At 38.9% G+C, this 23,640-nt stretch overlaps 1 protein-coding gene across 4 annotated transcripts in view; it reads right to left on the bottom strand.

Annotated features, from left to right (window-relative positions):
• IGBP1 (immunoglobulin binding protein 1) overlaps positions 1-23,640 on the bottom strand; it is a 47,872-nt gene that overhangs the window by 19,276 nt on the left and 4,956 nt on the right. For 3 of the 4 annotated variants that reach the window (XM_055565718.1, XM_055565717.1, XM_055565719.1), the window contains exons 3-5: positions 18,084-18,279; positions 15,942-16,021; positions 15,100-15,212 (exon numbers count right to left, since the gene is read on the bottom strand). In XM_055565718.1, the coding sequence (XP_055421693.1) occupies positions 15,100-15,212; positions 15,942-16,021; positions 18,084-18,279 (389 nt within the window). Of the gene's footprint in view, positions 1-1,953; positions 2,194-15,099; positions 15,213-15,941; positions 16,022-18,083; positions 18,280-23,640 lie in introns of those variants that run through there. The other variant, XM_055565720.1, reaches the window with a different exon arrangement.

The raw sequence follows: 23,640 nt of genomic DNA on the forward strand, positions 1-23,640 counted from the left end.
TCAGGGCTAGTGAGTACACAGACAGAAAGTGAGGGGATGGAAATAGATACTTCATGTGAATGGAAATGATAAGAGAGGGAAGCAAGACTCATTTCAGACAAAATAGACTTTAAAATAAAGCTATACCAAAAGAGAAAGAGCAGCATTATAAAATGCTAAAGGGATTAATAAAAGAGGCTATTACACTCATTAACATATATACACCCAATACAGGAGCACCTATATAAATGAAGCAAATACTAACAGACATAAAGGAAGAAAATAACAATAATGCAGTAATAGTAAGAGACTTTCACAACCCACTCACATCAAATGGACAGAGCATCCAGACAGAAAATCAATAGGGAAATGGTAGTTTTAAATGACACAATATACCAGTTAAACTTAATAGATATCTATAGGACATTATATCCAAATCAGTAGAATACACATTCAAGTACACATGGAATGTCCTCCAGGAGAAATCACATACAAGGAGAGGTCACAAAACAAGCTTCAACAAATTTAAGAGGACAGGGGACTTCCCTGGTGGTCCAGCAGTTAAGAATCCACCTTCCAATGCAGGGGGTGCAGGTTTGACTCCTGGTCAGGGAACTAAGATCCCACATGCTGCAGAACAACTAAGCCTACACGCTGCAATTCCTGAGCCTGCTACATGCCACAACTACTGAGCCCACACACTACGGGGCCTGTGTGCCACAACTAGAGAGAAGTCCATGCACCACAGCCAAGGGTCCATGAGCCACAAAGAAGAGACTTCGTGCCACAATGAAAGATCCTGCGTGCTGCAACGAAAGATCCCACATGTGGCAACTAAGATCCTATGCAGCCAAATAAATAAATATTTTTTTTAATTTAAGAGGACAGAAATTAAATCAACCATTTCTTTACAGTATGAAACTAGAATCAATCACAGAAAGAAAAATGGGAAGAGAACAAATACATGGAGACTAAACAACATACTACTAAAAAAACAAATGGGTCAACAATGAAATCAAAGTGGAAATCATAAAATACCTTGAGGCAAATGAAAATGGAAACACAACTTTTCAAAATCTATGGGATATAGCAAAAGCAGTTCCAAGAGGGATGTTTAAAGCTATACAGGTCTTCCTCAAGAATAAGAAAGATCTCAAACAACCTAACCTATGACCTGAAAGAACTAGAAAAAGAAGAACAAAGCCCAAAGTCAGCAGAAGAAAGGGAATGATAAAGATCAGAAAGAAAATATATAAAACAGAGACCAAAAGAGCAGAAAAGATCAAAGAAACCAAGAGCTAGTTTTCTAAAAAGACAAAATTGATAAAACTTTAGCCAGGCTCATTAAGAAGAAAAGAGAAAGGACCCAAATAAACAAAATAAGAAAAGAGGAGAAATGAAAACCAAAACCACATATATACCAAAAGTCTTAAGAGGATACTGTGAACAGTTAAATGCCAACAAACTGGACAACTGACAAGAAATGAACAAATTTCTAGAAACTCTACACCTGCCAAAACTGAAACAAGAAGAAACAGGCAATCTGAACAGACCAATCATGAGACGTGAAGTTGAATCTGTAATTTAAAAACTCCCAGCAAGCAAAAGTTCAGGACCAGATGACTTCATAGGGGAATTCTACTGAACATAAGGTAGAACTAATACCTGTCCTCAAACTTTTCAAAAAACTGAAGAGGAAGGAACACTCTCAAATTCATTCTACGATTCTACTCTACCAATATTCATTCTACCAATACCCTGATACCAAAACCAAAGACACTACAGAAAAAGGCCACAGGCCAGTATCTTTGATGAATATAGATGCAAAAATCCTCAACAAAATATTACCAAATCAAATCTAAAATATATATAAAAAGGATCATACACCATGGTCAAGTTGAATTTATCCCACGGTCACAAGGATACTTCAGTATATGCAAATTAATATGATATACCACATTAACAAAAGGCTAAAAATCACATGATCATCTCAATAGATGCAGAAAAGCCATTTGACAAAATTCAACAATAATAATAAAAACCCTGAAAGTGGGTATCAAGGAAACATATCTCAACATAATAAAGGCCATTTAAGACAAACTCACAACCAATGTCATACTCTGTGGTGAAAAGGTGGAAGCCTTCCCACTAAATTCTGGATTAGGACAAGTATGCCCATTCTTGCCACTTCTGTTCAACATAGTATTGGAAGTCCTAGTCACAGCAATCAGACAAGAAAAATTTTTTAAAAAGTATCCAAGTTGGAAGGGAAGAGGTAAAATTGTCACTATTTGCAGATGACATGTCATATCTAGAAAACCCTAAAGTCTTCACCCATTAGAACTAATACAACTATCAGAACTAATAAAGGAATTCAGCAAGGTTGTCAGATACAAGATCAATACACAGAAATCTTTTGTTTCTATACACTAATAATAAAATATCATAAAGCAAAAGCAAAAAAAAAAAAAAAATCCTGTTTAAAACTGCATCAAAATGAATAAAATACCAAGGAGTAAACTTAACTTAAAAGGGATAAGCTACCCACTCCAGTATTCTTGGGCTTCCCTGGTGGCTCAGATGGTAAAGAGTCTGCCTGCAAAGCAGGAGACCTGGGTTCGATCCCTGGGGTTGGGAAGGTCCCCCAGAGGAGGGCATGGCAACCCACTTCAGTATTCTTGCCTGGAGAATCCCATGGATACAGAAGCCTGGCGGGCTACAGTCCATGGGTTGCAAAGAGTCGGATATGACTGAGTGACTAAGCACAGCACACAAACTTAACCAAGAAGAGGGAAACATCCTATACTCTGGAAACCACAAAACATTTATGAGGGAAACTAAAGATGATACAAAGAAATGGAAAGATATCCCATGCTTGTGGATTGGATGAATTAATATTGTCAAAATGGCCATACTATTCAAAACAATCTACAGGTTTAATGAAATCCCTATCAAAGTACCCAGGGCTTCCCCAGAATGGCTCAGTGGTAAAGAATCTGTCTGCAATGCAGGAGATGTGGGTTCGACCCCTGCTCCAGGAAGATCCTCTGGAGGAGCAAATGGCAACCCACACCAGTATTCTTGCCGGGAAAATCCCATGAACAGAGGAGCCTGGCAGGCTAAAGTCCACAGGGTCATAAAGTGTCCGACACAACTGCCTGAGTGAGCACACACATCAAAATACCCATGATATTTTTCACAGGATTAGAATAAACAACCCTTAAATTCATATGGAACCACAAAAGACCCTGAATTGCCAAAGAAATCTTGAGAATGAAGAACAAAGCCAGAAGTATAACCCTCCCAGACTTCAGTCTACACTACAAAGCTACAGTAATCAAAACAGGGTGGTACTGACACAAAAACTGACAAATAGACTGATGAAACAGAATAGAGAGCAGAGAAATAGACCCATTCACCTGTGTTCAAATAATCTATGACAAAAAAGGCAAGAACGCACAATGAAGAAAAGACAGTCTCTTCAATAAGTGGTGCTTGGAAAATTGGACAGCTACATGTAAAACAACGAGATTAGAACATTCCCTCACACCATATACAAAAATGAACTCAAAATAGATTAGAGATGTAAATTTAAGACCTGAAACCATAAACCTCCTAGAAGAGAATATAGGCAGAACACTCTGGCATAAAAATCATGGCAATATTTTTTTTGATCTGTCTCCTAAGTAAAAAGAAATAAAAGCAAAACTAAACAAATGGAATGTAATTAAACTTAAAAGCTTTTGCAAGGCAAAGGAAAATATTGACAAAACAACCTACAGAATGGGAGAAAATATTTATAAATGAGGTGACCTATAAGGTGTTATTATCCAAAATATATAAAAAGCTCATATAATTCTTCATCAAAAATAAACAACCCAATGGAAAAATGGGCAGAGGCCTGAATTTTCCAAAGAAGACATACAGACAGCTAACAGGCACATAAGAAGATGCTCAACATCACTAATTATTAGAAAAATGCAAATAAAAACCACAATGAGATATCATCTCCCACCAGTCAGAATGGCTATCATAAAAATGTCTACAAATAACAAATGTTGGAGACAATGTTGAGAAAAAGGAACCCTCATATACTGCTGACAGGCATGTAAATGATACAGCCACTGTGTAAAACAGCATGGAGGTTCCTAAAAAACTAAAAATAGAACTACCATATGATCTAGCAATACCACTCCTAGGTATATATCTAGAAAAAATGAAAACACTAATTCAAAAAGATACATGCAACCCAATGTTCATAGCAGCACAATTTTCAATAGCCAATTATATAGAAGCAACTCAAGTACCCATCAACAGACGAATGGATAAAGATGTGGTATATATATATACACATACACAATGAACCCAGCCATAAAAAAGAATGAAATTCTGCAATTCGCAGCAACATGGATGGACCTAGGGGGTATTATGCTTAGTAAAGTAAGACAGAGAATGACAAACAATGTGCATCGCTCATATGTGGAATCTAAACAGTAATACAAATGAATGGATATGTAAAATAGAAACAGACTCATGGATATATAAAACAGAGGGACAGGGGCAGAGGGAAGTGGGGAGGGACAAATTAGGGTTATGGGATTAACAGATACCAACTACTATGTATAATATAAATAACCAATAAGGATACACTATATAGCATAGGGAACAAAATTCATTATCATGTAAAAACTTGTAATTACAAAAATAATGAATACTGTACACCTGAAAATAATATAATATCACCTATACTTCAATTAAAAAAAGAAAATGTATCTCTTGTAGACAGTATACAGGTGAGTCTGATAATCTGATTTCTAATTTGAAGGTTTATTCCATTGATATTTAATATAATTACTGATCAGCTGGATTAGAATCTACCATTCTATTGGTTTTCTGTTCATTTCCTATATTTTTTGTTGTTTTGTTCATTCTTTCTTGCCTTCTTCCCTTTGAATTTCTCCATTGACTTTATATCTTTGTCTCTTTGCATTAATTTTCTTTTAAATAGACCTTATTTTTAGAGCAACTTTATTTTTTTTCTTGGTCATGCTGTGCAGCTTGTGGGATCTTAGTTTCCCAACCAGGGAGCAAAACTGTGCCCCCTGCAGTGGAAGCACAGAGCCCTAACTACTGGACTGCCAGGGAATTTAAAGCAGTTTAAGGGGCTTCTGTTTCAAGATGGCAAGTAGAAGGACATGCATTCATCTCCTGTGAGAGCACCGAAATTGCAACTACCTGCTGAACAACCACTGACAGGCAGACACTGGAATCCACCACAACAAGATACCCCACATCCAAAGACAAAGAAGAAGCCAGAGTGAGACAGTAGGAGAGGCGCAATCATGATAAAATCAAATCCCATACCTGCTGAGTAGGTGACCCACAAACTGCAGAAGAATAATACCAAAGTTCTCCCACTGTTGTGATGGTTCTAAACCCCACGTCAGGCTTCCCAGCCTGGGGATCCAACAAAGGCACTGGGAATCTCCAGGGAATCTGGCCTTGAAGACCAGTGGGATTTGATTACAGGACTTCCACAGGACTGGGGAAACAGAGACTCCAGTCTTTGAGGGTACAAACGAAATCTTGTGTGCTCCAAGATCTAAGGAAAGGAGCAGTGACCCCATAAGCTGCTACTGCTGCTAAGTCGCTTGAGTTGTGTCGGACTCTGCGCGACCCCATAGACGGCAGCCCACCAGGCTCCCCCATCCCTGGGATTCTCCAGGCAAGAACACTGGAGTGGGTTGCCATTTCCTTCTCCAATGCATGAAAGTGAAAAGTGAAAGTTAAGTCGCTCAGTCATGTCCGACTCTTAGCGACCCCATGGACTGCAGCCCACCAGGCTCCTCCATCCATGGGATTCTCCAGGCAAGAGTACTGAAGTGGGGTGCCATTGCCTTCTCCTTCAGACCCCATAAGAGACTGAACCAAAACTACCTGCTAGTGTTGAAGGGCCTCCTGTGGAGGCATGGTTCGGCAGGGGATCACCACAGGGACAGGGCAATGGCAGCAGCAGGCTGGGAAAGTCCTGCTTGGTGTACACCCTCTTGGAGGTCACCATTAACCCTACCATAGAGCCCACAGACCCCAGGGCTGGGTCACCTCAGGCCAAACAACTATCAGGGAGAGAGTGCAACCTCACCCATCAGCAGGTAATTGGATTAAAGCTTTACTAAGCAAGGCCCTGCCCACCAGAGCAAAACCCAGTTTTTCCCATTGCCAGTCCTTCCCATCAGGAAGCTTACATAAGCCTCTTAGCCTCATCCACCAGAGAGCTGACAGAAGAAGCAGTACCACAGCAGCTAAAACAAAGACCATATTACAGAAGGTTAATCATGATGAAAGAGCAGAAAATTATGGCCCAGATGAAGGGACAAGATAAAACCCCAGAAAAACAACTAAATGAAGTGAAAATAGGCAACCTTGCAGAAAAAGAATTCAAAACGATAGTGAAGATGATCCAGGATCTCAGGAAAACAATGAAGATGCAAGAAATGTTTACCAAAGACCTACAAGAACTAAAGAACAAACAAATGGAGATGAATAATACACGAGAAGGAATCAATAGCAGAATAACTAAGGCAGAAGAATGGATAAATGGCCTGGAGGACAGAATGGTGGAAATCACTGCCGTAGAACAGAATATAGAAAAAAGAATGAAAAAAAATGAAGACAGCCTAACAGATCTCTGGGACATTAAACACATCAACATTCACGTTATAGGGGTCCCAGAAAGAGAAGAGAGAGAGAAAGGACCTGAGAAGAAATAATGGCTGAAAACTTCCATAACATGAGAAAGGGCATAGTCAACCAGGTCCAGGAAGCAGTGTGTCCCAGGCAGGACAAACCCAAGGAGGAACACACCAAGACACGTAGTAATAAAACTGACAAAAATCAAAGACAAAGATAAAATATTAAAAGCAATAAGGGAAAAATGACAAATAACATAGAAGGGAACTCCCATCAAGCTATCAGCTGATTTCTCAATAGAAATTCTACAAGTCATAAGGGAATGGCACAATATATTTAAAGTGATGAAAGGGAAGAACCTACAACCAAGAATACTCTACCCAGCAAGACTCTGCTTCAGATTTGATGGAGAAATCAAAAGACTTCCAGATAAGCGAAAGTTAAAGATAATTCAGCACCACCAAACCAGCTTGAAAACAAATGCTAAAGGAACTTCTCTAGGCAGGAAACACAAGAGAAGGAAAAGACCTACAGAAAATAAACCCAAAACAATTAAGAAAATGGTAATAGGATCATACATGTCAATAATTACCTTTAAATGTAAAGGGATTAAACGCACCAACCAAAAGACATAGACTGGGTGGGTGGATGAAAACATGTGCATGTACTCACTTCCACTTACCACATCCCTTGGCTTGACCCCCTCACATTCTATGTAATTACTTTATATAGTTAAGTTAATCATATTCCCATTATGGCATGCAATTGTAATTATCTTTTTTTTTTTGTCTGGCTATTGATGTGAAAACTGATAAATATCTTTTACTATTGTGATTATGTAACTATTACTCACTTAATACCATTGTATCATGATTGGTCAACAGAAAAATAGAACTCTGTATCACCAAAACTACAATTTAATGGAAAAACCTGTAATCACTTTTTAAAAGCCATCCAGATGCATATCAGAATTATCTTGAAATTTTTTGAAAAATACAAATGCTCAGGTATTGCTTTTTTTCTCTAGAGCTCCAGATATGTTTCTAATGAGCAGTCATGCTTAAAAACAACTGGACTATATGATGATCTTTTACTTTTATCTAGTTTCACTTTTTCTATTTCATATTCAGTGCTCCCATTTCATTTAGTTTATGTTTTCCAATTTCTCCATCTCTTTTTTTTTGATGTTCTTTCTCAAGCCTTTATCAAGTATAGTAGAAAAGCTTTTGTATACATATATAAATATATATATATATTTTGTATACATATATAAAATATATATATTTTACAAAACTTTGAATTTTTGCCTAACTAAAAAAATTATGACAATTTGATTACACTTGTTTGACTTAGCATGAATAGAATGCTAGATTTTTATTTAAAAAATAGATATGAAACACGCAACAAAGGTTTACTGCATAGCACAGGGAACTATAGTCAATATGGTTCCTGGTGGCTCAAATGGTAAAGAATCTGCCTGGAATGCAGAAGACCCAGGTTCAATCCCTGGGTCAGGAAGATCCCCTGGAGAAGGAAATGGCAACCCACTCTAATACTCTTGCCATGGACAGAGGAGTCTGGTGGGTTACAGTCCATGGGGTCACAAAGAGTTGGACACAAAGTTACTAACTTTCACTTTTCACATGATGGAAAATAATTTCAAAAATAATGTATGTGTGTATGTATAACTAAATCACCTTGCTGTGTACCTGAAAAACAATGTAAATTAACTATATTTCAATAAAATATATATATTAAGAAAAAGAATAAAGCAGTTTAAGTACACAGTAAAATTGAATGCAAAGTACACAGTGTTTCTATATACCCTGTCCCACAGAAGCACAGACTCTCCAGACTATCAAGCATCACAGTGGTACATTTTTGTAATCAGTGAACCCACAATGATGCAGCATTATCATGCAAAGTCCATAGTATACATTAGGGTTCACTCTTCGTGTTGTACAATCCATGGTTTTGGGGAAATGTATAATGGCATGTATTCACCATTACGGTATCATTCTGAATAGTTTCTCTGCCTTAAAAATCCTTTGTTCTGCCTATTCATCCCTCCTTTCTTTTAATCCCTGTCAACCACTGATCCTTTTACTGTCTCCATAAGTTTTGCCTTTTCTAGAATGTCATAATTGGAATCACACAGTATGTAGGCTTTTCACATTAGCTTCTTTCACTTAGTAATATGCATTTAAGATTCCTCCATGTCTTTTTAGATCTTGAAAGTTCATTTCTTTTTAGCAATGAGTATTATTCCATTGTCTGTATATACCACAGCCTATCCATTTGCCTACTGAAGGCATCTTGGCTACTTCCAATTTTTGGCAATTATAAATAAAGCTGCTATAAACACTTGTGTGAAACTTGTGTGTGGACCTATTAATAACTTTTCAACCCATCTGGGTAAAAAGGAGCATGATTGCTGGATTGCAGGATAGGAGAACGTTTCTGACAAACTGTCTTCCGAAGTGTCTGTACCACTTTACATTCCCAGCAATGAAGGACAGTTCCTGTTGCTCCATTATCCATGCCAGCATTTGGTGTTGTCAGTGTTCTGGATTTTGGCCATTCTTTTAGGGCTACAGTGGGATTATTGTTGCTTTAATGTGCAATACCCTAATGACATATGATTTTAACATGATTGTGCCCCTCCTACTATCTCCTTGTGACTTCTTTGTCCTTGGATATGGGGAGATGCTCTAACACAGTGAGCAAAAACAAGACTTGGAACCGACTGTGGCTCAGATCATGAGCTCCTTATTCCAAAATTCAGACTTAAATTGAAGAAAGTAGGGAAAAACACTAGGCCATTCAGGTATGACCTAAATCAAATTCCTTATGATTATACAGTGGAAGTGACAAATAGATTCAAGGGATTAGATCTGATAGACAGTGTCTGAAGAACCATGGACGGAGGTTTGTAACATTGCACAGGAGGCGGTGACCAAAATCATCCCAAAGAAAAAGAAATGCAAGAAGGCAAACTGGTTGCCTGAGAAGGTCTTACAAATAGCTGAGGAAAGAAGCAAAAGGCAAAGGAGAAAGGGAAAGACAGACCCAACTGAATGCAGAGTTCCAAAGAATAGCAAGGAGACAGAGGAAAGCCTTCTTAAGTGAACAGTGCAAAGAAATAGAAGAAAACACCAGAATGGGAAAAACTAGAGATCTCTTCAAGAAAATCAGAGATACCAGGGGAATTTCATGCAAAGATGAGCATGATAAAGGACAGAAATGGCAAGTACTTAACAGAAACAGAAGAGATTCAGAAGAGGTGGCAAGAATACAAAGGACTATACAAAAAAGGTCTTAATGATCCAGACACCACAATGGTGTGGTCACTCACCTAGAGCCAGACACTCTAGAGTGTGAAGTCAAGTGAGCCTTTGAAAGCATTACTACAAAGTTAGTGGAGGTGATGGAATTCCAGCTGAGTTATTTCAAATCCTAAAAGATTATACTGTTAAAGTGCTGTACTCAATATGTCAGTAAATTTGGAAAACTCAACAATGGCCACAGGACTGGAAAAGGTCAGTTTTCATTTCAATCCCAAAGAAGGGCAATGCCAAAGAATGTTCAAACTACCACACAATTGTGCTCATTTCACATGCTTGTAAGGTAATACTCAAAATTCTTCAAGCTTGGCTTCAACAGTATGTGAACCAAGAGCTTCTAGATGTACAAGCTGGATTTAGAAAAGGCAGAGGAACCAGAGGTCAAATTGCCAACATCTGTTAGATCACAGAAAAAGGAAGAGAATTCCAGAAGTAGGTGGAAGAGAATTCCACCTACTTCTGCTTCATTGACTATGCAAAAGCCTTTGATTGTGTGGATCACAACAAACTGTGGAAAATTCTAGAGATGGGAATATCAGACCACTTTACCTGCCTTCTGAGAAACCTGTATGCAGGTCAAGAAGCAACAGTTAGAACTGGATATGGAACAATGGACTGGTTCAAACTGGGAAAGGAGTATGTCAAGGCTTTATATTGTCACCCTCCTTATTTAACTTACATGCAGAGTACATCATGCAAAATGCAGAGCTGGATGAATCACAAGCTGGAATCAAGATTGCCAGGAGAAATATCAACAACCTCAGATATGCAGATGATACCACTCGAATGGCAGAAAGCAAAGAGGAACTGTTGATGAGGGTGAAAGAGGAGAGTGAAAAAGCTGGCTTAAAACTCAACATTCAAAAAACTAAGATCATGGCATCTGGTCCCATTACTTCATGGCAAATAGATGGGAAAAAAATGGGAACAGTGGCAGACTTTATTTTGGGGGGCTCCAAAATCACTGTGGATGATGACTGCAGCCATGAAATTAAAAGATGCTTGCTTCTGGAAGAAAAGCTATGTCAAACCTAGATAGCATATTAAAAAGCAGAGACATCACTTAGCTGACAAAGGTCCATATAGTCAAAGCTATGGTTTTTCCAGTAGTCTTGTAGGGATGTGAGAGTTGGACTATAAAAAAAGGCTGAGTGCCAAGTGATGATTTTGAATTGTGGTACTGGAGAAGACTCTTGAGAGTCCTTTGGACAGCAAGATCATACCAGTCAATCTTAAAAGAAATCAACCCTGAATATTCACTGGAAGGACTATGCTGAAGCTGAAGCTCCAAAACTCTTGCCATCTGATGTGAAGAGCTGACTCATTGGAAAAGACTCTGATGCTGGGAAAGATTGAGCGCAGAAGAAGTGGGTGAAAGAGGATGAGATGGTTGGATGGCATCACCGACTCAATGGACGTGAGTTTGAACAAACTCTGGGAGATAGTGAAGGACAGGAAAGCCTGGTGTGCTGCAGTTCATGGGGTCACAGCCAGACATGACTTAGTGACTGAACGACAAATGACATATGATGTTGAGCATTTTTTCATATGCTTATTTGCCATCTGTATGATCTTCTTTGGTGAGGTGCCTGTTAAGGTCTTTTGCTCATTTTTAAATTGAGGTGTTTAATTGAGGCAGTAGTTCACTATCTCTGGGACCCACTGTTCCAAATGGGAAGGTGACAACAATTCATATCATTGCTCTTCTATGTGTAATATGTACTATGTGTAATATGTACTCTTTTCTATGTGTAATATGTACTCTGACCGCTTTCAAAATTTTCTCTTTTACTATGTGTAATATGTACTATGTGTAATATGTACTCTTTTCTATGTGTAATATGTTCTCTGACCGCTTTCAAAATTTTCTCTTTTACTATGTGTAATATGTACTATGTGTAATATGTACTCTTTTCTATGTGTAATATGTTCTCTGACCGCTTTCAAAATTTTCTCTTTTACTATGTGTAATATGTACTATGTGTAATATGTACTCTTTTCTATGTGTAATATGTTCTCTGACCACTTTCAAAATTTTCTCTTTTACTATGTGTAATATGTACTCTTTTCTATGTGTAATATGTTCTCTGACCACTTTCAAAATTTTCTCTTTTACTATGTGTAATATGTACTCTTTTCTATGTGTAATATGTACTCTGACCACTTTCAAAATTTTCTCTTTTGTTTCAGCAGTCTGACTACAACATGCCTACGTATGGTTTGCATTGTATTCAACATACTTGCTTGGGGCTTACTGAAATTTCTGAATCTCTAAATTTGTCTTTCACAGATTCGGGGAAAATTTCAGCCATTATTTCTTCAAAAATTTTTTTATGGCCCCTTCTCTCTCTTTCTCCTCTTATTGGTATTCCAAATGTACACATGATAAACCTTTTTATATTTTTCCACAGGTCATTGAGACTCTTCATTTTTTTCTAATCTTTTGATTTTCAGAATGGCTAATTTTTATTGATCTATCTTCAATTTAACCCTTTCTTCTGTCATTGCCAATATGCTATTGTTGTTTAGTCGCTTAGTCCTATCTGAATCTTTTTCGACCCAATGGACAGTAGCCCACCAGGCTCTACTGTCCATGGGATTTCCCAGGCAAGAATACTGGAGTGGGTTGCCATTTCCCTATCCAGAATTTGCTATTAAGCTTATTCAAATTTAAAAAAACTGAAATATAGTTGACATACAATATGTTAGTTTCAGGTGCATTACAGTGGTTTGACATTTGCATATATTATAAAATGATCACTGTTTTAAGTCTGGTAACCATCTGTCCCCACAAAGTTATGATATTATTGACCATATTCCTTATTCTGTATATTACATCCCTGTGGCTTATTTATTTTATAACTAGAGGTTTGTAGCTCTTCTTTTTTTAAGATTAATTATCTGATTGTAGATTTGTGAATTTTTTTTTACTATCTCTAGTTTCCAAATTTTATACAAGGAAGAATGCCCTTTTCTGCAATGAGAAAAAAAGAATCAATATTAATTAAACATCTCTCTTATCCCGTAGGGTAAGTTTGACCTTTAGACTATAAGATTATGGAGTTGATAAGTCCATCTGTATGACAAAATTATTTACAGAGTCTTAGCTAAGACATAGACCTTACACCTATCACAAGAATTAACTTAAAATGGATCATAGACATAAATGTAAAACATAAAACTATTGAAGATAACGTAGGATAAAACCTATATTACCTTGGTTTCCCTCCAGTAGGTAATGAATACCATAGAAATTTACTGCCAAGTGAGAGTCATGCTCAGACTGGTGTTGTGTAGAAGTTGCTTGGACAGACTGGCATAAGCAAAAATGGCCCAAGATCATGCAAGGGGCAGTCTCTGCAATCTCTTCTCTATGTGTGTGCACGTGTGAGGTCTGTAGCTCTTAATCCCCTTCACCCATTTCACCTCTGCAACCTCCATCTCCCATGGCAACCACCCACTTTCCCCTCTGAATCTATGAGTCTGTTTTAATTTTTAAATTTCAGATATTATATTTTTCAGTTCTGGAATCTTTTGTGTATAGTTTCTACTTCTTTGAGATTTATTACCTTTTCATTCATTATAAGCATATTTTCCCCTATGCCCTTGAGCATAGAAATAAGCTGCTTTAAAGTCCTTGTCTGCTGATTTTGACATCAGAATCATCTTGGGGTTGGTCTCCACTGACTGCTTTTCCTCTTGAGCATAAGTCACATTTTCTTTTTTTCCCCCATATAGTAGTTTAGAATTGAATCCCAAACATTCTGAATGATATGTTGTAGAGATTCTGAATTCTGTAAAAAGTACTGATTTTTTTGTTTTAGCTATTTTTCATTTAATTTCTCTAGAATGAAAATTCCAAGTTCTGTTTCTCTGCATTGGGTGAAGCTGGATTATCCATTCAGTTATTTTAGACTTACTGAGGGTGCTTGGAATCAATCCTGTGCATGCATAGTTTAGCAGTCTGCCAGAGATTTGGGAAGGGTTTATATAGAGAATTAGGGCTCCTCCTCAGTGGTTTCTCTCCTGGGATATCTCCTTAGTTTTCAGTGGCTATAATCATCCTGAATCTGTTCTCTCATTCCTCAAACTATAAGACTGCAAGTTTCTATCCAAGTTTTATTTATCTCCATATTACAGCAACTGCAGCCTGCCCATGGATAAAACGCTATAAAAACACAGAAAACCCTTTCAAATGACCACTTTTCTCTGTGCTATAGTGGAAACGGCATTAGAACTGGGAATTTTAGGGCCTGTATTAAAATTCTAGCTTGGCCACTTTCTAGCTATGTTTACTTTGGGTCAGTTCTCAGATACCATTTCCTCATTCTAAAATGGGAATAAGAATGTTTGCTTCATGGGGTTGTTAAGAATATAAAGTGAGATAATACACGAGATATTGAAAATAGGATCAGAGGGGCTATGATTGTCCTATTAAGTGGTAGGAGTCATTGGTTACTCCGGATCTGACCATGCTTTTTCTGCTATATCATACTGCTTCCATCTAATGACTACCAACTCAACCTTTCCCTCCCAAAGACACCTGGAAGTACCTACTATGATCTATTACCAAGGTGAGCTCAAAGAACACAGTAAGCTAAAGTTCTTACCCACAAGAAGGTCCAAGTACCATTGCCTTCTAATTGGTGACTGCCCTACAGTCTGTGTCTCCTTTTGGTCACTCTCAGGGCCTCCAGATAGCTGTTTTGTTATATTCTGCTCAGTCTGTAACTGTTATCTATAGGAGGGGTTGGCCTGATAACAACCTACTCTGCTGTTACCAGAAGCGGAACTGCTAACTATGGACTTTTGGCTTTGCTATCTATCTGTTCAGTCTGTTTTTATGCCATGATATGTGGAAAAATTAAAAAACTATGCTGCTTCACTGCCTCCATCCTCCTAGAATCACATGCTATTTACTTTAATAATAAATGAAATAAAATACTGACTAGAATCTGTTACTCAGAATCTTTGTCCAGATTTCTTTTGCTCTAAAGGGCAAAGATACTTGGTCTGAATTTAACTGCTAGAGAGTTAGGGACCAGTAGTGTAGAAGTATTACTACTCGCCTCCCTCCCCTTCATACCTGATGTTGTCTTGGCTATTCCCTGATCTGGTAATGCTCCAAATTTCCGATGCTGTTCATACCAGTCATTCACTGTCATAGATGCCAGACTTGGATAACCAGCTCCAAATACTCTGCAAGAATCACACTGTGTTTAGAAAAGTAAACATAAATAGCACTATTAAAAAGTTTCTTCTCTTTAGTGGTAAAGCTTGTGTCTGTTTCCTCCTTGCTCCCTTATCCAGCTATCCTCTGAGGAGTTGTGTAAATTCCTGTGAGGACAGTGAAAAGAGACATCCAGGGAGGAGAATTAAAGGCAAGAGCTTTCACAAGAAGATAAAGGCCCAGAGTTATCTCCCAATAAGCAATCTTAGAGGCTAATGCCCCACAGAATGATGATATAATGGAAGGAGTATTTATTCTTGGTGGGTCTAAAAGATACACAGAGGAAGGAGATTCTTCTGCAACCTTATGGAAAAGGTTAATCTTTAACCTCAGAATTAAAACTTAGATAGGCAAACATGACCATTTGAGAATTGCAGCTGAAGGAAACAATTTTAAGGGCTACAATTCTTCTTTAGATTCTTTTTTCCTTCTTTCTGTATTTAATTCATTATTTATTTATTTATTTTTGTTGGTTTCCTTTTGAGCCTATTTTTAAGCTCAAGTTTGTAAGGGAAGTGTCTGACGATGAAAGATACAGAGAAAGTATTGGAAGAGATAATATTCCTTGGATGGAAGAACAGTCTCCCCAGGTGAAGCCATGACCTTTATTAACAATGCCCATTCTGTTACTCATGCACTGTAAATGAACCATAAAAATAGGGGCTTGCAAAGGCAATCCACTTTTTAATACCACCTACTTGGCTTGGGCCATGTCCCGAGTGAGAACAAACGGTTTCATCGGAGGCCTGTCCTGACGAGATGACTGAGAAGTTGATGCCTAAAAAGGAAATTAATTATCAGAAGTGTATTTGTCATTGTGCCCACCCCACTATGCAGGTTCTTAAGTCTTTAGGTGCTTGAAAAACCCTATTTATCAGACTCTAAGATATATTAGCAAAATACCAATGGTGGAGGTTGGTTAGCTCTCCTGAGATGGCCCAAGTATCATGCTGGGAAGGGAGGAAGAGAAAGCTCTTCCAGGAATCATTTCACAAGTGAAAAATTACTTGACTTTAAAACACTCCCCTCCAAAGAGGCAGATTCCAAAGCTTTCTTCCATGTTCCACCTAAACCTCTTGAGCTGAATTTGAAGCCCCTTTCCTCGGCCTGGCTTTCAGGGCTAAAGCTGAATTATTAAGACCTTTCTGCTAAAACCCTGTCCAATGTAATTATGCTATCTGTCAAGAGCTCCCTATGGTGTATTAGAAGTGGATGTTCCTAGGGGCTTCCCTGGTGGCTCAGTGGTAAAGAATCTGCCTACCAACGCAGGAGACACGGGTTTGACCCCTGCACAGCCACAAATAAATACAAAAAAAAAAAAAAGAAGTGGATGTTCCTAAATGCAAGAGTGGGAAGAAGAATGGGTTAGTATCTTTCACATACAGGTGTATAGAAATGTTTCAAGGAATCTTGGCTGTTCAGGGGCATACCGAAACAAACTATGGTCTAAGAAAAAATGTTCACTTTATAACTCTATCACTTACATAGCCAATCCCAATACCAAATGAGAGAGAATAACAACAAAAAACAAAGAAGGAGACAGGAGGATCCAGAATAGTCCAGCCTCATAGTGTCTGAAACCCATTCATCTAGATATACTCAAGGGGCCTTAAAGCTTTAGAATATTAATTGCTCGTTCTTTGATCCCTTAACATAAGGAACTAGGTTGATGTTACCCTGAGGCAAAAGCTCCTGGGCTAATTAGTACAAATCAAATTAGCAAGAGTTCTCTGAGGACTTAAATGCCTGCAACTAGTTGATTAATTCAACTCAATTCATGTTATATCCTGAACCAAAAAGTAACCGGTAGCAGAGCCCGATATTTTTTTTTTTTCTTTTCTATAATTCTTCCTCCTTCTTCTTCTTCTTTTTTTTTTTACAAACCCTTGTGTTGAGGGCTGACTTTCAATAGATCACAGTGAGGCAGCTGCTCTGCTATGTACAAAACCCCGATACAGAGCCCAATATTTTGAAAAATCAGGTCCAAAACATAGTTATGGTCTTCAGGTACAGCCAAAGTGGTACTATACCAAGTTTTCTTTACCATCATGCCCGACATTTTGTGCATACAGAGGTCCTTGCTGTGTCTCATACTTGGGTGACCTATGGTGTGAGTATATCACTGTGTAAGGTTAACTTTTGATTTCTCCCCCAACCAAAACATATTTCATGTCTTTTATCTTCTTTTTAAGTTTTTTCTCTCTTCTCCAGTTCCACTTTTCTTCTTCATTCGCATCCTATCCCTCTTTCTGTTCATTACAGTCAAGCACAGAGTTTCAAGGCACACCTCCCTATGCCTTCCTTGAGCAGTCATGATTGCGTGTGTGCTAAGTCGCTTCAGTCATTTCTGACTCTCTATGACTTTATGGACTGTGGCCTGCCAGGCTCCTCTGTCCATGGGATTCTCCAGGCAAGAATACAGGAGTGAGTTGCCATGCCTTCCTCCACAGGATCTTCCTGACCCACAGGTCAAACCTGCATCTCTTACGGCTCCTGCATTGGCGGGCAGGTTCTTTACCATTAGCGCCACCTGGGAAGGCCCCACAGTCATGACTGCTCGCAGCCAAAAGCAGTTTTCACTTCAGAGAAGACTCTCCCTCTCCTGGCATGTCACAAAATTACAAAAGACTAGAACTGTGTTACAGGTTAGAAAGCACTAGGGAACACTACTGAAAACTAGAGAGAAAGCTATCCTAGAGAGCCTTCAGCCTTCCTCCACTAAGGTTAATAAGAACAGTGATTTTATGGAAACATGAAAGGATTTTAATTTGATTACTCTCCTGTAGATTCAAATCTCTGACAGTAGCTTTTTGAGCTATTTAGGCAGTGACCAGGCTTACCTCTTTTGCGGAGTCTTTTTCTCTCAAGATCTTTATCTCCTGGTCAATGCTCTCAATCTCTTCTAAGCTGATACCAATCCACCTTCGAAGGTGAAGGAGGTAATATTCACGAACATGCTCATCATCTGCTTGACCACTTTCCACAGCAGATTTCAGTGCAGACAACCTATGCTCCACCTCCTTCTTCTGCTTGTATCTGTTCCACAGAAAAGTATTACCCATGAACTTAAAAATAAAGAGGTGCTCCTTGAAAAGAAGGCCAAAATACGATTTTACCTTTGCAAATGATCAGGTAGTAAGGATGACAATTTTCACTTTGGCAAAAATACTGATTTTATACCTCAGAATTTGCCATCAAGGCCATTCTCGCAAGACTACAAGGCGAGGAAGGGATCAGTAGAGGTGGAGAAATACATTCTAAAGCCAGAGAAATATAGAGGAAACCTGATCTGAGCAACTCTTCCCATCATCTTTCGAGATGGGAGTACTTTAGCAATTTTATGACATCAACCTTTATTAGGTCAGGTGCTTAGTATCATACAATGTCCATTTGGGAATTAAAGCTTCAAATAATCATAGAATTTTTATTTACCTGCCATTGATGCAGGAATTCCTAAAAAATGGTCATCTCTTCTTTTCTTCTGGTCAAAAATGTTTCCAGCTCTTCTGACTCATCCTGTATAATTTAAAGACTCATATCCACCCTGCCTGCCTTTTCCAAGATGCATTCTAGTATGTCATCTATCACTCACTGGACAACTATTTACTGAGTACTTACTGTGTGACATGCACTGTTCTCAGTGCTTGAGCCACAAAAGTACTTACAAGCGAGTCCTTGCTCTCCTGAGGCTTTCATTCTAGTGTGAGCAGTCAAAAAGAAATAGATGCAAGGTGGTGATAAGTCCTCTGAACAAGCCAAAAAAAAAAAAAGGAAAAAAGGCAAGCTAAACTGGATAGAATGATGGTGTGAAAGTAGGGGTGTTCAGGAGAGACTTCTATAAAGAGGTGACACTTGAGCAAAGACTTCAAGGAAATAAGTACAGAAGCCATGACAGGATCTGGAAGAGTGTTCCAAGGGGGAAAAGCAAATATGAAGGTCCTTGGGTGAGAGAGTGCTGCCCTGACATGTTTGAGGAATAGCGAGGAGGCCAGTGTGGTTGGCATGGAGTGAAGATGATAGGAAATGAGGTCAGAGAGATAGCCAGGGCCATATAGAACCCAATAGGCTAATAAGACATGAAATATCAGATGTCATAATGTTTTGAATGAGAAGAGAAAGTCACTGGAAGCTTTAAAATAGAATACATGACGTGAAAACTTTTTTAACAGACTACTCTGATTAGACTGTGGGAGGCTGAGAGGCAAGGGTGGAAGCAGGAAAATCAATTGAAGAGGGTACTGCCATAATCCAAGTTGAGAGTGACTTGAAATAGGGAGGTGGTAAGATCCAGATGTAATTAAAATATAAAGCAGTATTTGTTGATTTACTGGATGTAAGGGCTTGAGGGAAAGAGGAATAAAGGAAAAACTCCACAGTTTCCAAGAGAAGTATCTTGAAATACCTATGTCTAGAACTCCACTCCAGACCTCCAGGATCAGATGCTTCTCTGCAGGTGTTCACTCAAATCTGGAATTCTTGAGTTCAATGGACAGAATTTGGGGAGGAAGGGTGTCTTTGCACTCCCCCCAATTTTGTATAGAACTCTATTTGTATGCCTTTTTTTTTTTTTTTTTTTTTTTTGCTGAGAAGACGTTAAAGGAGGTCCATGACCCACAAAAAGTCAAGAACCACTGCTCTGGAAACATTTTTTATTATAAAAACTTTTAGGTTCTTCTATTCTTTTTAATTAACAAGTGGGCACTTTATGCAATGTTACAAATTAATGTCACAGCGCCATCAGAGGTGGCCTTCTGAGTAAAACACTACACAGGTCATTTCCTAGTTCATGAATGCTATCACAGACATCGCTTGGGAACATTAAACTCTGATCCCACTCCTACCCCCACCCTCTTTCCTGATGTACCTGAGTCAGGAAAAAAAAAGAATACCAGGACCTTAAATGTACATAACCTGGGGTAAATTCTGAGTTAGTCTGCTGGGCCTCTGAATAAGGTTCTTATGCTTCCTTTCCTACCCTCCACATATATGCAGTCTAATCGCACTCTCTGGTCTTTCTTCTCTACTTCCTTTGCTCCTATGACTTTGTTCCTAGTCATCTTTGGGACTTCTAAGCTCCTGAATACCTGATCTCTGAGGCCAGTGTTTTTCAAATCTTTCTTAGCAGAGGAATCCTTTCTTCTTATGAGAGCTTATTTTGAATTCCAATAAGCAATAAAAGATAAAACTACCTTGGTTGAATCAGAGAAAGGCTCCCAACATCTCCCCTACCCAGGCATTGTGATGAAATCTTAGGGCTCCAGGAACAGACTGTAAACCACTGTCCTAGACCTTCGTGACTGTTGTAGATTTCCTATGGTGAGCCACTACATGCAAACAATCCTTATCACCCAGTGCCTGTCACCCTTCTGACTCTGGGCAACTTTCATCATTCCCCTTTTCTGTTCCCAAGCTGCTGAAGAGAGCTAACCGATTACAAATTTGTTGTCCAACTAGTCAACGACAAATTTGTATGATCAAACTTCGGTGCAACGGTCACTCTGGTTCAGTTATCATCTTCTTCATCTTTTGTGAACCCCATGCCACCATCATACTAATCAGATGACCAGTCAATGGGGAAATTGAATTTCCATTTTTACCTTCGAATCTTTATAGTGTCAGCTTTCCTCCTCTTCTCTTGCCTTTAAGGAGGCACTGTTGTCTTTACCAAGGAACTGTCTTTACCATTCCACTATCAATCCAGTCCCCATCCACATTCTTCCAGGCCTCACTCAATCAACTATCCTCCCTGTCATTTGCAGTTACAATTTTTCACTCTACCAGTGCCTTTCCCCTAACCTGTTCTGTCTTTTCAAATGACCACTCTTCTCTCTTTTCTAAACAACACTAGAATTGGTAATTTGAAGACCTGAGTTTAAATCCTAGCCAGGCCACTTACTAGCCATGTAACTTTGGACAAGTCAATACTGAGAGCCCATTTCCTTATTTCTAAAATGGAATAATATCTGCTTCATGGCACTGTTAAGAGGATCAAATGACCAATACTCATGAAAGTGTTTTCTAAGCAGCAATATAAATAATGTTAGCAGATGAGAAAAATAAAAGTTGAGAGGGGCTAGATGATGCCCCATCTATTAGGTGGCAGAAACTGGATGGGTCACCCCAGGTCTAACTCAAATGCCCAGGATTTTTCTGCTACACCATATTGCGTCCATCTTTCTGATGACCACTCTGTCCTTCCCAAAGATACCTCAAGTACCTACCATGATCCCCAAGTACTGGGTTGGGTACCAAGGATATACAATGACATAATTACAATACTAGGGATACAATTAGTCATGGTCTCTGACCTTTAGAAGTTCCAAGTCTAGAGAATAACAGATAGTTATGCCCAGATAAGTAACAAAAACTAAATGCTATATAGTATCTGGGAGGAGAGACAGGTAGGGAGAAACTTCAAAGAAGACATGACATTTGTTCTCTATCTTCCCCAGGCTTCTTTCTATAAGTACTTCCATCTGTACCTTGTTGAGTCTCTTATCTCTGACTGCCCTTTTCTTTCTCATCCTTCTTCCTTAATTTGCCCCAAGGTTTTATCCTTGGCTTTTCTCCCTCTGCATGTTTTTTTGTGGCAATCTATCCATACCCATCGATGCTCCTAAATTTTTATCACTAGCTGCAAAACAGTCTCATGACCTGCCTCTTGAGAAATCTGTATGCCAGTCAGGAAGCAACAGTTAGAACTGGACATGGAACAACAGACTGGTTCCAAATAGGAAAAGGAGTATGTCAAGGCTGTATATTGTCACACTGCTTATTTAACTTATATGCAGAGTACATCATGAGAAATGCTGGACTGGAAGAAACACAAGCTGGAATCAAGATTGCTGGGAGAAATATTAATAACCTTAGATATGCAGATGACACCACCCTTATGGCAGAAAGTGAAGAGGAACTAAAAAGCCTCTTGATGAAAGTGAAAGTGGAGAGTGAAAAAGTTGGCTTAAAGCTCAACATTCAGAAAACGAAGATCATGGCATCCGGTCCCATCACTTCATGGGAAATAGATGGGGAAACAGTGGAAACAGTGTCAGACTTAATTTTTTTGGGCTCCAAAATCACTGCAGATGGTGACTGAAGCCATGAAATTAAAAGATGCTTACTCCTTGGAAGGAAAGTTATGACCAACCTAGATAGCATATTCAAAAACAGAGACATTACTTTGCCAACAAAGGTCCGGCTAGTCAAGGCTATGGTTTTTCCTGTGGTCATGTATGGATGTGAGAGTTGGACTGTGAAGAAGGCTGAGCACCGAAGAATTGATGCTTTTGAACTGTGGTGTTGGAGAAGACTCTTGAGAGTCCCTTGGACCGCAAGGAGATCCAACCAGTCATTCTGAAGGAGATCAGCCCTGGGATTTCTTTGGAAGGAATGATGCTAAAGCTGAAACTCCAGTACTTTGGCCACCTCATGCAAAGAATTGACTCATTGGAAAAGACTCTGATGCTGGGAGGGATTGGGGGCAGGAGGAGAAGGGGACGACAGAGGATGAGATGGCTGGATGGCATCACTGACTCGATGGACGTGAGTCTGAGTGAACTCCGGGAGTTTGTGATGGACAGGGAGGCCTGGCGTGCTGCGATTCATGGGGTCGCAAAGAGTCAGACACGACTGAGCGACTGAACTGAAGTTTTAGTTACACGTTTCCATCTGTTTATGGACACAGCTGTCCAGTTGTCACATCAGGACCTAAATTCAGTAAGTCCTAAACTAGACTCATTATTTACCCAGCTCCTACTTCTCCACTTCTGTCAAAAGAATGTAGGTTCAATTAATCAACAAGACTTACACTTACTCCTCAAAGATGGGAATTAAGAGTAGAGAAGATACATGAAGAAACACGCTTTGAGAGGGAGAGAGAGGATATACTATTTAGGTGTTTTATGTAGGATGACCTCAGTGTGTAAATAAGGCAGAGGATGGAGGACTTACAGAAATTGAATAAGGATTTAAACAATTTGTTTTCTAATCATATAAATGCTTCTTGCAAAAGTAGTATCTCTGACAGTTGTAACTTCATTATCATTTCTTCCCAGCTGAAGCACTATTATAACATGTTAACTTGTCTTTCTGCATCTCTCTTCCCTTTCAGTGTTCTATACACATCACTTCCCTATAATCCTCTGACCATACTACTTTTAGCTTTTGCCAAACCAGACTCTTCTCCATTTCCTGTACATATCTCAAACTACCTTGCCTTAGGCTTTTTTTGCTCATGTTGTCCCCACATGCCGCTTGTCAACAAGACATTTTTTGAGCACCTTCTATATGCCAGGCCCTGTGCTAGACATACCACAGAGAACAAGAGAGAAATGGCTACTGCTCTCATGGAATATACATTCTAGTAGTGAAAAAAGGCAAAAGCCCAGAAAGACATAA

This window comes from Bubalus kerabau, chromosome X (genome assembly GCF_029407905.1).
Source record: "Bubalus kerabau isolate K-KA32 ecotype Philippines breed swamp buffalo chromosome X, PCC_UOA_SB_1v2, whole genome shotgun sequence".
NCBI lineage: Eukaryota > Metazoa > Chordata > Mammalia > Artiodactyla > Bovidae > Bubalus > Bubalus kerabau.